Source organism: Saccoglossus kowalevskii, chromosome 18 (assembly GCF_978046115.1).
Source record: "Saccoglossus kowalevskii chromosome 18, keSacKowa6.1, whole genome shotgun sequence".
Lineage (NCBI taxonomy): Eukaryota > Metazoa > Hemichordata > Enteropneusta > Harrimaniidae > Saccoglossus > Saccoglossus kowalevskii.
The window spans coordinates 14,071,484-14,091,068 of record NC_140658.1 but is presented as its reverse complement, the minus strand read 5'-3'; the positions used below and the strand labels follow the sequence as shown (position 1 = coordinate 14,091,068).

Here is a 19,585-nt window from a genome sequence, read left to right as displayed (position 1 = left end):
ATCCGTATATCCCTAACTTACTCTCCCACATCGGTGTAAAATCTGAATTGGATACATAATGCACCAGTAATGTTTGGCTCAAAACTTTCGCGACGACTGCCGCGCTTTAAGGTAGCCAGAGGGAAAAAACGAGTAGTAGTAGTTTAAATGGCGGCGGTCGTCGCGCTGCGCATATGTGACATTTGTGTTGATAAACATTGATTTTCCCACAATCCAATGCGCTCTTCTAATGGTAATCACAAGTATGAGGTTTGACCTGGGCGCGACTTACACTGGTTACCGCCGGTGACTCCTTTGATATCTTCCAATCACCTAAAACATTACCAAATTAAAGCTCGATAACATCTCAGTTTGTACTCGTTGATCTGCGCAACAGTCAAAGTAGCCATCTTTGTTTATAAGAGACCCATATATCTCGCGCATGTGTGGCGCCGGCGACGACTACCGCCCTTTAATAGTAACTATGACTCTCCCCGTCCATTATTAGGCATGGTAATATATGTTTACGTAAAGAAAAGATATAAGAGAAAACGATCGTGTATTTTTCATGGTAATATTTGCTCAGGGAATTATGGACATTTCCACGAACCCCTTAAAAATACTATTGAAAGTTAGACGAAAAATGTACAAATGTGTATATTACATTAAATGAGTATTTATTGATTAACATTACAACCAGTAAATAACTTTATATAACTTAATAATCTACATATAATAATCTGGGTTGATGACGAGAAGAAACATTTATATATTTCATAATTTTTTAAATATTTCATATTCGACCTGATTTTGAACCCAAGAACCTAACACTCAGAGTTTCCACCACTAGATGTATTGCCAGGCCACCAAATGGCAAATATTCGAGACGGCGAACCACTGCCATCTTTGATCTTCAACGGAATGGCGTAGATAGTGGCTCCTTCCGACGGCAACTGATCGACATTAGCGACGTTTTCAAGCCCTGTAGGAAAAATAAATGTCTTGTTGTTAAACTACACGTACATGTCAAGATTATAGAGACAATAATAAAACAATAACAAAACAAAACTGTCTGAGTCACACAAGACTCAGAGATAGAGTACAATGTTTAAAGGGAGGTAGTCGTCGCGTCACGCATGCGCAAGATATATGGGTCTCATATAAACAAAGATGGCGACTTTAACTGTTGAGCAGACCAACGAGTACGAACTGAGACGTTTCAGGTGATTGGAAGGTATCGAAAGAGTCACCGGCGGTAATTAGTGTAAGTCGCGCCCAGGTCAAACCTCATGACTTGTGATTTCCATTAGAAGAGCACATTGGATTGTGGGAAAATCAATGTTTATCAACACAAATGTGGCACATGCGCAGCGCGACGACCACTCTCTGACTCAATAACTTACCAATAACTCCACTGGATGTGAATATCTTATGCGTAGCGTAGGAATGAGAAGGACCGTGGTCTACAGAGGGCGTGTCGATACCAACTGAGGTCACCTGGAACAAAATGTGAGTAATTTTACGTTAATTGCATGTGGCAGTATTATGGTATGGTATTCTCGGGGGCGGACATTCGGGCACCGCATGGCAACCATCACGGTGAAAACAAAAGGCCAAAACTCCCAGAAAACGGTACTTTCGGATGGTTGTTGAGGCTCCCCTGAACACTGTTACAAGATATAAATTGATTGTTCAGGAGAACTTCAAAGTTGAGTTTCTGTTATTTTCTCTAATTTTCACCGGCTCTTCGCCAGAGGATACAATGAATCAAACACCACGAAGACAGAAAACCTATCTACACCTAACACTGTGTAAACTGAAAATATGTCCACACTGAACACCATTAAAGCTGAACACTTTCCCAAACCGAACATTGGGTAAGCATTTTCTAAACGGCAAACCATTTTTACTCCCTCGGGGTGTATTCCGTTCCGAGAGGTTTGGCAATATAAACATTACCTTTCTATCAACTAAAAACTGTGCGGCATCTGGGTGAATTCCTGGATAATGTAAACCGGTGCCATCCATGGCCAGGGTACCATAGTATGACAACTGGAAAATAAGATAGTATTACTATTATATATTTATATTATCGTGGGTCGGCAATGCACCTTTACAACATGTCGCGCCGTGACCCATTTGACGTGACCATTCATTCATTCATTCATTCATTCATTCATTCGTTCACCTTGGGTTATATCCACTTGATTATTATGTTAAATAAACTACTGTATTGAGGCATAGACCCTCTAAAAGAGGGTCTATGATTGAGGCTAGAACATACAAATCTGTCATTTTCTGTTTTTCACTCAAGTGCATTTATTTGACTCCAATCTTTACGACTCCATTCTTGCATGGTTAACTTTAACTAAACAAATCAAGTGTTGTGAGAAAACTAATCAGAATACATTCATATCCCCAGTACACCGACAAGTTAATAAGTGATTTTCCTTTCAGTACGAGATCTCGCGTATTGCTTATAGCATATTATTAAGGTTGGAAATACCCCAAATGCACTTTGCCTTCTTTCGAATTCCACGAGACGTTTTGACATCACTACGATGCTATGACCTTTGCTTGTCTTGTTTTTATGTTCAATTCCACACATAACGGGGGATCTCGCAGTGAACGGAAAATGGTCTATCATATCACATAATGTATTTACAAATATCATATAGACTGATATTGTATTTATAAAAAAAAATGCATCTTCTAAGTGAAACAGACACAGATTTCAGAATTTTGTGGAAAAAGTGTTTACACAAAGAATTTAAATAGACTATTAGTCAAACCAGGCAATGTATATAACTCGTAAATGTTCAAGATTATTTTTAACATTAATATGATATACTAGTATGTCCAATAAAATTATTTAAATATAACATCTTATATTTAAGTTGAAAGTGTCTATACGTATAAAACACGTCATGGCGCAATATAAATTAACATAAACGGAAAATTTATCAAATCGACGAATGACACATAGTACGCCGCACATGATAACATCATATAAGGTAATATTAATTAAAGGCCATCTATGGAATCACACGATCACAACTATGAAATCCCACAATTATAAATATGAAATCATATAATAACTATGGAATCCCAAAATCATATACGAAAGCTTGCAAGGTATCCGTATGCATAACAAAGCACGTCACAAGAGTTAATTCGATAGTAATTACAGTAATTACGAACATAGACAAGCCAGTTCTGAATACCTCATACAAACAACGAAAGTACGCTAAACAGTATTCATTATTTCTCTGCACCCCTTAATGTTGACCAATAATTCTTTGATCAATAAAAGCTTGCTTACCCGATCTGGATATCGACTTCCCCATCCGGTGTACACTATCACGATGCTATCTTTACGGATACGGCCGTTGTCGTTCTCCCAGGCCTGTAGATCAGCCACTGTCAATTCGGCATCACTGTCTGCGTCTGCTTTAGCCTTTATATCGATCTTGACGGCTTTACCGATTAATCGATCCAAAGATATATCCTGTATACGCTCACCTCCCTGTGACAGTATGAGTATGAGAATGATAATAATGACACAGACATATTGACTCCCCCCAAAGAGATTTATCCATTATCACATCAATACACCTTGCTGAGATATACAACAGAATATTTCTCGGGGCGGACATCCGGGCATTTTCACCGCATGGAAACCATCACGGTGAAAACAAAGGCCGAAAACTCCCAGAAAACGGTACTTTGGGATGGTTGCTGAGACTCTCCATGAACAGTGTAACAAGATTACTCCTGCGTGTGTAACGCATATAAATTTGATTGTTCAGGATTACTTCAAAGTTGAGTTCCTGTTGTTTTCTCGAATTTTCACCGGCTCTTCGCTCGGCGTTCCGCGTTCCTGTAACGTAGCTCCGCTCCGGGGATATTGTTCACACATAGCGAATTATCAAACGATTAGGCCAAAAAAACAACAACTTATGTTGCCCTCAAGTCGGAAAATTGAAAAATTGGTTCGTTCGGTCGGATTTTTTACTTCAGAGGAATACAGATCAACCACTTATACCCCCGGGACCCTGGGGATCAAACAACGGTCCGGGATCGTTATTTTTTAAAGGAAACAATTTTTTACTGCTTAAAATGGTGAGTTTTTAATATTTGGGCCTATTAAAAAAAAAACAAAAAAAAACGACCCGGTATTTCATATTTTCGGTCGGTCGCTGAGGGCAACAAAACAATTTTTGTTTGGCCTTACACATCCCCGCCTTCAAATCTTATCGATTTTTCGAAGATAGACAAATGCAGAAATTGAGAGAAAGGCAATGAAAAAAAGAAGCCAAAACTGTATGACAAATAGTAGAATGGTCGCAAAAATACACAAAAAACTTGTATCTTTTGCATGCGCCATCACTGGTGCAATTTATAACCGTGATGTAACTAGACATGTGTATATTTCATTTTTAAAGCCATTTTAGGTTGTCTTTTTTTTCATACTCGAAAAAACGTTCTTAATCTGTTGCTGATACCAGCAACTGATAAGAACAGACTGTTTGCGCACATTTCCGACGCGTGTGGATCATTATACTGATGCATTTAACAGTGCAAATCTCGTGATCGGGAGGGGGCGTGTTATATATATCTTGTCATTTATAAATACACAGTTGTGTGTGCAGCGAATGCGCTGTAATAACATCCGTAGCAACAGTACCCAGCCTATGTAGTTCAATGAGGGGCGGGGGTGGCAACACTAGAAGAAAATTACCAACGGGTATGCGAGGCAACCAAGAGGGTTATGGATTGTTGCAAAATCGGAATTTTCAATAGTCTATTTTTGTCATTTTCTGGAAGTGAATATTGTACCGGACCATGATTTTTTTAACAAAAGTCACCTTTGCCTCGCATACCCCATATATAAATACAACTATCCCCATGACAACAGTAACAGCAATGAGTAAAGCGACATCCAGATAATACTAAGAGACCCACTGGTACTCGCACAGAGAAAAAACACAACACCACAAACTTAATATTTTACGATATTACCGACGTCTGCTATATTTTTTTATAGCGTAAGCCAGAACGTCATTTCAAATAAATAATTGGTCTTAAATGTCTATTTATTTGTTTGTAAGCGTATAACCAGTGGAGCTTGTGATTTAGGTGTTGATCTTTCAAATGTGGCGGGATTAAACTAATTATTATTGTTTAATTAAGCCTCAGAAGTCCTGATTCTGCAAAGGACATACTAGTATATCATGTTACTCGGTAACATAAAGATCTTGATGAAAACTCACACGAAAACTAGCAGAACTGATTCATAACCGTCACTACTATGTCGCTACAACAACTGCGTCGTAACAGCAGCGGTACGGAAATAACAGTGCGCAAAGGGATATCTGCTGTATTACTATTACCACACGTTGTCCCAGTTATAGCGCAATACTCAAAACAGCATTGTTGGCGGGAAAAAAGTTCATTCGTGGAAGCAGGAATGCTATATTGATATTATAGCAAATTTTAAAAAAACTGAAGGCATACATTAAGCAGGTAGTAATTCTTTGTACCAGTAATCCGATTGACAATATACCTTGTTTTTAGAAATTTAATTGGCAGGCCATGCGTCCTCGCGCGACATATATGTGCAACGGCAATATATAGACTGCCTGTTACATTCAGACGTTGTAGGTCGAGGGGAAAAATTGTGTGAATTCATGAAGCGATTATCTGCATTTTTCGTTCTTTTCAATTAGTTAGCTACGTGCAAGAGCTTTCAAGTAATATTACGGAAAGAGAAAGATACAGGACAAAACATACGCGTTGATGGTATATACATTTTCGAGCTCATCATTTTGGCAGCACAATCAGTCAGCTAGCGCGAATTCAAAATACACTCACCTCGAAAAAATGCGACGGGGCGTCCATGTGGGTTCCAATATGGTCAACAGCGCAAAACTTGTTAAGTTCCAAATAGGTGTCAGGGAATATGTACTCTCTATATAGTATGGTGAACTCGAATGGTGGGTCACCGGGAAACTGTGGCGTGTCCTCGCTTATTTCGTAACTCATGTCAAGTATTTGCCGCTTCCCAGCCTGAACCACGCACGCATAAAACACCGACATAGAGATGAAACACACCACAGAAAATGTTGTGGACGACATCGTGCTATGATTGCCAAGCGAGAAGTAACTGACGAAGAACTGTTTAGGTCGGGTCTGCGGTGTTCGACATATGTGCGCAAATAAGTGTCACGTGATATTTTATGCAAATCTATTTAAATATTTGTACATATTTGCATACTAGTATATACTAATATTGAATATTATTTTTATTTTATTGCAGGTACGAGTAAATCAAAATATTTTTTTTTTTAAAAGTGGTTTATTCACAACCTACCTCATGGAATCTTTTGCGACGTTGTTGTTTCTCCCCATGTTATTAAAATGAGGAAATTTTACACAAAGTCGTGCGTTCGAATATTAAAATAAATCATGACTTTATTGATTATAAAAGTGATAATGAAAATAATACATGATAAGATGAACACAAAGAAAACAATAACTACAAATGGATAAAATTATAGTAAAAATTAAATAAAAAAAGGGTAAATAATAATATAAACACACACACACCGTGCAATATATATATTTTCGTGTAAATATTTTTCTTACACGTCACATGGGGCCGAAATCGAAACACGGCTGGTTCGCGTCAAGTCGCGTGATGTACCTTGGTCGAAATCCATCAGCACGATTTAATTAATTTAGCCATATGTTGCAACTTCCGTAACCAGTACATAAAGTCGAATAAGACATTTGTTTGCACGCTGATGGCAAGTAGATTTAGCCCAAAGAGGTATGCCTCATCGTTTAAATGCTTATGCACGGACAATGTCGCTATGGCAATGTTTATCAACAGTCTCTAAAATGTATACGTATTTGTTTTACTGATTGTTTCTACTGATTTAAACCGGATATATACAAGGAAAGATGGCCGCCAGTTTTCAGTATGCAAATGCACTCAAGCGTGAAACATCGCTTCGGGGTGCTCCGCAAAATCACTCTTTTCGACAATCTTGATGCCTGTGGTGCTTTATATTCATGTCGTACACAAACATGAATATATCCGCGATACAATTTCGATGTTAATTTTCAAGTTCGGAGCGATGTCTATGTGATTTCCGCGTGAAAGCTACACAGTCACTTGGGGGCTGAAAATTAATCAATATTGTCGGTTTCAAATGTCGATTTCTTACCTTAAAATGCGAAACAATTTTTTTAGAGGGGATCAGGTGTTACGTTAATAACCATTGTTCATAATCGCTAACTTGGTTTTATTTAAAACTGCACAAATCCCGCGTTTTCTGATGATATCCGACGATTTCATGAACGAAAATGGCCAGCAGCCAGAATCAAGGGGGATTCGCACAGAGTTCTGAGTTCTTAGTACATCCATGGTTCACTGGAATCTGCCTAGCATCTGAGCACTTGCTCAATTAAAACAGATGGTATCAATTAAAACTTCCTATCATTGCATATAATGACTTTGAATGTGTACACTTAAGCTTAATAAGTACTACCAAGGTCATATACTTAATTAACTAATTGTAAGTAAGTAAGTAAGTAATGCCTTTATTGAAATCATATCCTGTTCAGGATCTGGATTTTTAAAATACAATAAAGTTTCAAATACATACAGAATGGCAAGACGAAAAATACAAATGAAGACATAGTGAAAACATAATAAAATCAAATAAAAACGGAGAACAAGGAATGGTTAGAAAAAAAACAAAACAGAAAAGGTATCTTAATAAGTTATATTAATTATAAAGCAGCTGGTATTTTTTGTTTATGAGTGTCATTTCTTAAATTGAAGCACTCAAAGATATATTTTGCCAAATGAATTAGTGATTGTTTTTCCTTTGTTTTTAGAATGTCTACAGTGTTTTCAATATCAGATTTGTCAATTGTTGTAATGACCTTTGTGGTATGGAGGAACTTGTTTCTTAAATCAGCATAGGGAGAACATTTTAATAGAAAATGGCTTTCATCTTCTATTTGTTTTTCCTGACAGTAGTGGCATTTTCTCTCTTCTACTGTTTGGTTGATGTATCTTCCTGCCTCAATCTGCAATGTGTGTGCACTGATCCTTAGCTTAGTTAGAGCAGATCTGTGCGATGGGTTTTTAACATCTTCCAGATATTTTTCAAAATCGAAGTATGCCATGTCCAATATGGCGACCAAGGGCAAAAACATTGTTATGCAAATTAGCTTTAGTTGAAAATTTGAGTTTTCTCCTCAATATCTATGTGAATTTGAACCAAAATGTATCGGCAAGACTCAGAATACAAATGTGACAGCCATTGAAACGCAATTGAAAGCAACATGTCAAGCAAAAATAACTTTTTCAAGTCCTGTCGTAAAGTCTAACCGGACCATAAGTGGAATTTGATAGAACTTTAATTATCCAAATATATTTTAGTATAAGGTAGTAAAAAGTGAAAATTGGTATTCCAAGTTGGGTAAGATCATGATGTGAACATTTTTGTTTATGCGACTAAACGAATTAAACGTCCATGACCGAATAAACTTAGATGATGTTAGGACAGAAATCCGGGTGCTATCGGAATACCCCGTAACAAACAAATACGGCAATGTGTTTTATGTTCATAATAACATTTGAAACTATTGCAGCTATACTGCCGCAATAACTTCAGAAAAAAAAGTTCCAAGTTGCGTGACTTTGAAACGTCCGAGTCGATCGGTGCAGTTAGGGAATTAAGCGCAGCGTGCTGTCCAATTCTGAGTGTTATAAATCAGCACTATCAGAATTAGTGTTTTGTTATGACGTCATAGCTTTAGATTATCGCACGACAGCGTAAAATCTCATTTGCAAGAAAATTATCTTCAACAAAAAAGACTTCCAATTTAAATATTAGTTAATTCAGACGGTAATGACTGTTATACAATAATAAACAGCCCACAGCGGGATAGGAGATTCATTATTGTTTAAATCACGTGACAAGGACGGGGAAGGACGCAATAATGGACCAGACGCAGTTGAGCCAATTATTTGATCGAGCGTCCCCGCCCGAGCCGTGTAGCATTAAATAATAATAACCCCCACAGTGCCATGTAGAGCGAGTAGAAGAGTCCGTTTCAATATAACGTTGCGGGGTTCATTATTCTTGTTATAAATCATCACCATCAGAATCATACTACATTTGATAAATTCGGGGGCTTTCTTGAAATGAATCTACTTGCGAATAGGAGTTCACATCATTATCGTGTGATAACGTCTTAACAACCTGTAATTTTGACAGAGACATTATTTCATTTATGATATCTTGAAATTTCGACAAATTGATGAATGGTAGACACCACAAAAAACGCTGACACTGATGCGTTGACACTTAAAGAGCGACAGTCGTCGCGCCGCGTCCTGTTCGATATGGGACTCATAGCGACGTATACAACGCGTTTCAAATACATTGTTTATTTACATGAAATTCGAACACGCGCTGCGCGACGACCACCGCGCTTTAATCCCCTCCCCCGCGTTTCGCTGATTCAAGCTGTCTATCGGCTTTTGATTTCCTAACCGATTTTCAAAATAAAAAAAAAAATAGTGAACCTGGAAAAATTTACTGAACTACTGAAAAGAAATGTGCTGACATGTTGTTTTGTTGTTGTGTTTTTTTAAAAACATTTTATTGACGCGTGCATCAAATTTACTGTGCTTATTACTAGAAAACGGTTAAAATGAGAACTTATTAGGTCTCATGGAGAATTGTATTTTGTAAAACTAATATTGTTCAATGTTGTTTATTTTACATTGATCTATTTCTTCATTGAGTTATTTTGTGACATGCGAGAGACAGCGTAAAACAGTTGTATCTTCTTGAAAATTGAATGTAAGCAAAAACCCAACTGATAGGGGTTTAAATATTTATTGTGTCTGTCTGAGATATTGTCAATAGAGCAAAAAATTAAAGTACAACATTATATATATATATATATATATATATTATATATTATATTATATATACATATATTTGTTATATATGATATTTTTTTAAATACATTTTATTGTAAGGATACCGTAGTCGAAACATTTTTATAATTATTACATTTTAACGAGTTATTACATTGGTTTTCTCGTTGATTCATTGGTGAGAGTTGGTTCAGAATGCATGTCAGGCAATATTAATTATTTACAGTACGATTGAATATTCCATCATACTCACGTAAATACAATATTAGATTTTGTGCAATACTATCAATCACACTTTTTTGTTTGACCTGGCGCCAAGAGAGAATATTTTTTGGCGTTTTGGTATATTAAATTTTCATTTTTTGTATTCACTCTCCTTAATTTTTATTATTTTGTTTTCTGGCAAATGTATGCTTGCAAATTTGTTTTTCCTGAAATGTTCATTTCCACCATATTAAATAAACCACCCATAACAATTTGAAGGTCTGCTCGTAATTCCTACAGAGAATATACTAGTATACAAATACACAAGCCCAAATCTCGGACAATACAAAAAAAACAAAAAACATATAGTTATTTTTAATATATACATAAATATTCTAGCGTTCTATCTTATAAAACTGCAGCCAATAGGCTAATAAAAATGATATGCATGAGAACAAACTAATTACACTAACCATTGTTAATACATTAACAAAATTTTACATTAAAAACCAAAACCAAAAATTCATTTCAAAAAATGAAGCTACATTATTTTTATTTAAACTATAAAAAGTACTGAAAATATCAATAGTTCTAAAAGAAGAAATTTGATTAAAAAGAGACAATGCACGGGGAATGTATGATGATTTGCTGATATTTAAACGACATTATTTTACATTGATCTATTTCTTTGAGTTATTTTGTGACATGCAAGAGACAGCGTAAAACAGTTGTATCTTCTTGAAAATTGAATGCGTAGTCGCACCTGCGTCGTAAGCAAAAAACCCAACTGATAGGGGTTTAAATATTTATTGTGTCTGTCTGAGATATTGTCAATAAAGCAAAAAATTAAAGTACAACATTATATATATTTATATATATATATATACATATATTTGTTATATATGATATTTTTTTAAATACATTTTATTGTAAGGATACCGTAGTCGAAACATTTTTATAATTATTACATTTTAACAAGTTATTACATTGGTTTTCTCGTTGATTCATTGAGAGTTGGTTCAGAATGCATGTCAGGCAATATTCATTATTTACAGTACGATTGAATATTCCATCATACTCACGTAAATACAATATTAGATTTTGTGCAATACTATCAATCGTACTTTTTTGTTTGACCTGGCGCCAAGAGAGAATATTTTTTGGCGTTTTGGTATATTCAATTTTCATTTTTTGTATTTACTCTCCTTAATTTCATTATTTTGTTTTCTGGAAAATGTATTCTTGCAAATTTGTTATTCCTGAAATGTTCATTTCCACCATATTAAATAAACCACCCATAACAATTTGAAGGTCTGCTCGTAATTCCTACAGAGAATATACTAGTATACAAATACACAAGCCCAAATCTCGGACAACACAAAAACAAACAAACATATAGTTATTTTTAATATATACATAAATATTCTAGCGTTCTATCTTATAAAACTGCAGCCAATAGGCTAATAAAAATGATATGCATGAGAACAAAATAATTGCACTAACCATTGTTAATACATTAACACAATTTTACATTAAAAACCAAAACCAAAAATTACTTTAAAAAAAAATGAAGCTACATTATTTTTAAACTATAAAAAGTACTGAAAATATCAATAGTGCTATTAGAAGAAATTTGATTAAAAAGAGACAATGCACGGGGAATGTATAATGATTTGCTGATATTTAAACGACATTTTGAAATATGGAAACGCATGCGTAGCCTGGTTCAACGAGGTGTAACATGTATTAGAATTTCAGATACAAAATCAGAACAGTTGAAATATGAGTGTAGAGATTTGTGTAAAAAAAGTCAAGGGTGTTTCTGTTGGAGGGAGGCTCAGTATGAACAAATCAGCTTAATCGAGGCAATTAGATAACAATAATTACACGGTGTACCCTGCGATGTCATTCATATCTGTAACAGTACTGTTTGTGAAAATAAATAAAAATTACATTATTTGGTACGATAATAGAATCATCTACTAATTTTAACTTATCAGTAATCGACATTCTAATCCGCAGTAAACCATACAGTACGTATAGTTATGTATCTCACACACACATTGCTGCTGAGGTGTCGTGTTTCATTCTTTCCGTGATCGTGTCCTCTGCTCCCCTGACTTACGTAACCATGGAATTCACAACGTCGACTCAGAGGATGGTATAATGTTTATTGTGTTCATACAATAGTCTTTTTTAGTGAATTGGTTGCTGTCAGAAGCGGCCAATCAGAAATAATTTCTAATGTAAGACTGCATTAGAAACATCTAGGGTTTAATATTAATTCAACTAAACACGTTAGAATTTTGATATCATGTTGCCATGGACACCATTCACAGGTTTGAATCAGTTCAACACATGTAAATCGTTATATACATTAATTGCAAAATGTGTGTGCGACGTTATTGCATTTAGTTATGAGCTTTTTTTATGAATTTAAGCTTATTATATGTAAACAGTTCTGTGATTTTTCATTATTTCAACTCAATAATATATTGATCATGCGATAACGTGTTTGTTCTGTTCATAAATAATCCGATTCGTAATATTATATATATATATATATAATATCTTTATGTATACTTTAGTATTTTTAAATAATTTTAATTTCATTACTTAAATGTTACTTTATTATGACTCGAGATATTTTATACATTTAAAGAAATTATAAAGGTCGAGTAATTTGCAAGAAATGTAACAATAATTTGCTGATCCACTATCATCGAAAATCAGTAAAGAACAAAGCATACTTGCACATTTCAATGCACATTTCAATACACATTTCAATGCACATTTCAGAAGGATGATTGCTGGAATATTGATTTAGTATATTCATTTGAATTTCTCTTTGATTGGAAAGCTTGTACATTCCAGGGCATCTTTTTGCAACATGTCCACATTCAGGTATTGGGATTCTCAAGTTATCAAACTTTTTACAAATGCAAATTGTAGTTATGATGCATTCTACCGTGCGTGGCGCACTTGTAAGCGAAATTGCACAAAAATGCAAGGCACAGGTTTCAAATCAAATCAACACATACAGAACAACAAAAATAAATACGTTTTATGATCTTATTTTGTGCTTTAAAAAAAAAAGATGGCTATCTTCCGTTTTTAGTGAATTTCCAGTGCGCAAAAGACATACAGCGCGCGTGTGAATAAACAACGTATTTTATCACGTGACCCATTTCGAAATCGCTGTAGCCATGGCGATGCTGTGACATTAATCCTTCGTGGAGGATATGAGAGTGATCTATCATATACCACCAGACAATTGACGCACATACGTTTTTTTTTTTTTTCGGTATCATTGAAGATAAATTCACATTTGATTTTGAACAGACACGCGATCTGATGTCGAGTGCGTTCGGCTAAAATAATCTCCATCCGTATTTTTCTAGGTTGCCCCCTTTTTTTAAACGTTTTAGTATATTGTTTTCAGTTTTCAGGCATTCAACATTCAAAGCATCTTACTAGAAATAAACATATTTATACAAACGTGTTTCTATTCATTTAACATCTAAACCTGACGTTCTATTTTTTCAATTTCAATATCAACAAAAATAACAATAACAACTGTCGCTATTTTATTATAAATAATTGATACTATACATTTGCAAGAGAACATTGGTTTTAATTTTCGCAGGTACCAAAATAGTGGCAAATAACAAAATAGTGGCAAATAACAAAATAGTGGCAAATAACAAAATAGATGCAAATTACAAAATAGTGGCAAATAACAAAATAGTGACAAATAACAAAATAGTGACAAATAACAAAATAGTGGCAAATAACAAAATAGTGGCAAATAACAAAATAGTGGCAAATAACAAAATAGTGACAAATAACAAAATAGTGGCAAATAACAAAATAGTGACAAATAACAAAATAGTGGCAAATAACAAAATAGTGGCAAATAACAAAATAGTGGCAAATAACAAAATAGTGGCAAATAACAAAATAGTGGCAAATAACAAAATAGTGACAAATAACAAAATAGTGGCAAATAACAAAATAGTGGCAAATAGCAAAATAGTGGCAAATAACAAAATAGTGGCAAATAACAAAATAGTGACAAATAACAAAATAGTGGCAAATAACAAAATAGTGGCAAATAACAAAATAGTGGCAAATAACAAAATAGTGGCAAATAACAAAATAGTGGCAAATAACAAAATAGTGGCAAATAACAAAATAGTGGCAAATAACAAAATAGTGGCAAATAACAAAATAGTGGCAAATAACAAAATAGTGGCAAATAACAAAATAGTGACAAATAACAAAATAATGACAAATAACAAAATAGTGGCAAATAACAAAATAGTGGCAAATAACAAAATAGTGACAAATAACAAAATAATGACAAATAACAAAATAGTGACAAATAACAAAATAGTGACAAATAACAAAATAGTGACTTAACACACGCCTGAATTGGTATTGCTTTGTACGTTAAAGAACGTAACCCCCTCATTTTATTCAACTGAAAGGAAGAAAAAAAAACGGAAACGGAAACCGGAACCGGAAGTGAAACACTATGAGTCGATATTGAATAAGAATCATGCGGAACCACGTGGTCGAATTATTATATATTTGTCAGATATTACGAATGTAATACATTATCTCCATTAGTTACTGTAACATTATATCGTACTTTTACAGTACAATATTCGTACCTAAGGCCCCACCGACTTAATTTTATGGATGACATCCACGCGCGCAATAGTTTTCGCCTGTTCTCAAAAAAAAAAAAAAAAAAATCTCCGTTGACGAGTCTCCACAGATCGGTTTTCTGTCTGGAACTTGCCGACTCATATTGTCGCAAAGCGCCGGCTTGTCGTAAAACTCTTTTTGGACTATCTAAAAACGTGCCAATTTTGTCGTAAATGATCTTCTGCACATGCGTATTGCGTTGCCGGGAATACGTGAGCATAAAAGTTCAGAGGAAAAACTGAGGGATTGTTGTAGACTGGTACGCAATTGACGTCGGCCAGGGAGATGTGACGTTTACACAGCTATACGAGAGATTGGTTAAAGCTAACCCCTACTGTGTAGAGAGGAGCAAGCAAGGACATTTCTGTATCATTGCAATGTTTTGTTAGTTATTGTCATAAAGTAGTGTATGTACATTCCGCCTTGACTTGTACTGAAAATGATGTTCATGTTGTACCTTGAATGCAGTGTTTTGACTGAAGGTACTTCATCATGACTACATGTACTAGAGCTTGTCTGAAATGGTTATACCTGCGACAGTAATACAGTACGAGATGTGTATATCAACATGTGCCTCCTACAAATAAAGACTTCTTGTTGTTTTTTGATACATTGTGTTCTGTGGTTCAATTCGTAATAGCAGCTCCGTAGTCCTGTGGTTTTAGCAGGATTTTTTTTTGGCAGGATTTTTTTTTTCGCCCTCTCGCATTAGATTTGGGGTCTCCAGAGGATGTCATCCATAAAATTAAATCAGTGTGGCCTAATTAGGTAATACAAAACACGCCAGATAGAGCCGGTGGGGGGTCGGTTTAAGAAAATGTCAAATAGAGTTGATGGCCTTGAAGACACAAATAAAAATAAAGCTGTATTATTACACCCTAATGACAAGTTTACTGCAATGCCAATAACATTATATATTATTACGTCACGGTATATTTCATTCTAAATTATTGTAAAGTTATACTTCTAGAATTCAAAATTGTCGCAGACTAACGTTAAACATTCAATACTGATAAGTAAAAGCTTCACGGACAATAGTTGTTAAAAATCATGTATCCCTGATATGTATTCAGTTATTCTTACTGGTTGTTGATTAGTGTTTAGTCAAATTCCAACACATGCACGACAGCATAATTATGGATTTCAAGTTATTGCTGCAAGAATTATTACAAAATGAGAACCTGATGCTGTAGAAAACAATTGACTGTTTATTAAGTACGGTTTGTCATGAAACTGATGTCAGGTCAAGTAAGCATGGTTTTTAAACTAGAGGTGCTAATGACCAAGCTGTGACAAATCTAGTATGAGGGGGAAATTCTTCTCCTCTAGGGTTCTCCACACGTGTCAGGGGGAATCTCTCGTCTCGTATCTATGTCACGTCCCCTTGAGGTACGGGATCTGGAAGGTCACTTAAACTTTACAGTCAAATAGACACACACAACGACATACGTTTCAACTCTCGTCTTAGTCGGTCAGTCGAGCACTCTATAAGACACAGCGCCCTGGGGAAAAGTTCCCAAGATTATCGCAAGGCTGGCCCAAGACTAGCCCAAGACTGCGTCAAGACTCGCCCCAAGACTCCCAAGGACTGGACTGCCTCTGTCGTGGTGTACTCGCCAAGACCAACTAAAACAACTTTATTCACTTTCAAAACCTTAACCAATTACAAAGCAGTAAAAAGACTCTAGGGCGTAACCTTCAATTATACAGCCAATCACACTAAGTACTGGACACGTCATATCTTATGATTAATCGTTCACTATATTAGTAATTGCGCATACTAACTGTCAGAAATAGTAGTCCAAATAGCCGAAACGATGACAGACACAACACAGCCGTTCGCTAGTAATCAACTAATTAAGTCGATCAACAGATACGCGTAAACAATTTCATCATACCAGTATTTGACTATGACAATACTTATGCCGAGTATTTAAACAAGGTGACCCAAGCATTTCAAAAACAAAATTAATTGGTTTAATTCTGGAACACATACGATGTAGATATATGCTCCATTTTTCAGCTTATAGGTTATATGTTTACAACACACCTAAATGATTATTGGGTTCACGTTTGACGTTTGTGGTTCCATGTTGACCACTCAGCACAGTATCCTCCAACCCCTCTGTGAAAACCTTTTTTACTTTGGTCATCTTCTTTGCAAAAAAAAAAAAAAAAAAAAAAAATGGCGACTTCTCTATTAGATCAGAACAAAATGCACAGATGCAAATTGCTTTGAGTGGTCAACCAAACAATGACGTGTGTTTATTTTGGACACTGTGATCTCTCTACCATGATGTTTTTACGATTATAAGGTCAATTCCAGGGAGCATAATAGAAATTGGAAATGTAACTTCAAATCATTTTGTTCTACATTGCATCGAGTCATTTACGGAAATACATATACGCATTGGTAAATCGACGTGTTTTCATTTTTGTGTCAACCAATTCCTGTTACGTTTATTACCAAACCAATACAATATATAAAATATACTATAAATTTATCAAGATTTAGTATAAAAAATAAATATGCACGTCCTCAAAAAGTTATTGACATTGTCTTTTCAATAATTAAAGTGTATATATTTTTCCTATTATTATATATAATAATGTATCACGAGAATGTTATTTTTTTAAAATAAATATGCATTTAAAATTGCCCTGCATATGAACCTATGACAGGTGACAGTATGTTACCATGACAACGTTTAATTGATGAATAAAATCTAGGTTTTTGAAGAATGTGTATACTCTGCTACATGAAGAATTGGCCGCGAGTGCGTTAAACTCAGTAGCTATTCTCATCGTAAAAATTGTCATACATAATGAATGAATAAATGACTGAGTGAATGTAAGTATGAAATGAATGAATTAATATGAGATTATTACAAGTATACTGCAAAGTATAGTGCACGAAAACAGTACAGCGAAAGTATCGACCGACGTGCATTGGAGATTGATGCGACCGCGTACTATCTGAGTTCATACTTTGCAGTATCCTCGTAATAACCTTATTATTAAACATCTTTTTCTTCAACGAATACATCATGGGAATGCCGAAATCCAAAACGTTTAGAACAGATTTAGCGAGCTTCTTTGTTTGCGTCCGATCAAACGTTGGGGGCAGCTTACGCTTACGCGCGTAATCATTCTATAATTAGAATTCACATTTCCAAATATGGTAGTATGAAAATTCCCCGTAAAATACCGCAAAATTACGACATGCTGTAACTTGTGGCGTTACGGTGACAGATGTATAATAATTAAATGTGCTTTATTGCGGACGAATGAATTAATGAAACTGACGTGTGAACGTATGAATAATTAAACAACACATCAGTGTATTAATTAATTTATTTATTTTAACAGGTAAAACACCATTCCAATTAACCGTTAGTCCGTAACATTGATGTAAAACAGATAAAGCAACTTGCAAATTACACGTGTGCGAAACAAGTGGACGATTACAAAGCCTAAGCTACTCTGCAATTAATTTGAATTTAATTGGACATTCAGTTAAAACTAGTGACATTGGAAATGATTGATCTTGACAGCGGGTTAACGTAGTGAAATTTAATTCACTGTGTTGCTAGGTACAGTTCTGTTATAATACGTGAAACCAATTGGGGAGATTCCCAAGGTGACGAATTCGCTGTATCGCGACACGCGTGTCTGATATGTTTATCGCACTGCCTTGGCGACGTGATGTGATACAGCCGGTGAACAACTGCTTTCAGAAATATACTTGATGCATATAGAGTATATGACAGTTACACAAAGACAATTCGCCAAATTGCAGGAGTACTCGCTTATTCATTTATTATAGCACACAAATAATGTTGATGAACGGGTCTAATCACCACAGACATTCACTCACTCTGTCACAATTTCGTTGCATAACTAAATTGCATGTATTTTAGCAATTATCACCGATAATACAAATTCACAACTAATAATCCCAAATCACGAACGGGAAATACAAGTCACAAAATAACAGTCAGCATAAAAGTACTGTCGCACATTGCAATACAGGGACAAAATCTGATATATATATATATATATATATATATATATATATATATAATATGTTTATGTACATATAGGCCAAGAAATGACGTCTTTTCGAGACGTGTGAACAAATTCGGTACCTGCCATCCATCAAACTGTAAAGTAGGAAGTAATCTTAATTAGGGTCTGGACAGAAAATTACAGGGGGCGGTGTTTTTAAGGGAAGGGTACATATATTTCATGTAAGCGATTGGGGGGATGGTCAATTTATTTTGTGCACACATAAAAGCATGGTCACTGTTTTCTGTGCATTAAATATAATGATTATAATATCCAAAAAATGCAATAAAAACATTGTGTAAATTTATCAATTTTAATAAAACAAAAATGTATGTAGATATTGTCGCTTTAAAAACAACTATATAACAGTCGTGATTCAAACACATTACAAGCGGTGTTGACTAATACCAATGCAAACAGTAAGTGGTACAGCAACATTAAAATATAAACAATGTAAATTACGCCTCAGCAACCACTGCTTAAAAATAGTTGCTGGCAGACATGCAAAGCCAAGAATGCCTGTCAGTGCTGGGATTCATAACGAAACATGCAAAATTGTTGAGCTTGCTAATTTACTGAAAATATTAGTCTAAATGCATAACAAATGTTTTGCCCTTTATTTTTTTGTATTAAATAGTGCATTTTTATTAG

At 35.0% G+C, this 19,585-nt stretch overlaps 1 protein-coding gene across 1 annotated transcript; it reads right to left on the bottom strand.

The window, feature by feature from the left end:
* Positions 1-639: 639 nt before the first annotated feature.
* On the bottom strand, positions 640-6,183 carry LOC100372151 (uncharacterized). The gene is made up of 5 exons (XM_002731579.4): positions 5,854-6,183; positions 3,302-3,505; positions 1,939-2,031; positions 1,383-1,476; positions 640-961 (listed from the first exon to the last, which is right to left on the bottom strand). Exons 1-5 carry the CDS (start codon positions 6,115-6,117, stop codon positions 804-806), a joined length of 813 nt encoding a protein of 270 aa, XP_002731625.1. The 5' UTR covers positions 6,118-6,183; the 3' UTR covers positions 640-803.
* Positions 6,184-19,585: the final 13,402 nt, after the last annotated feature.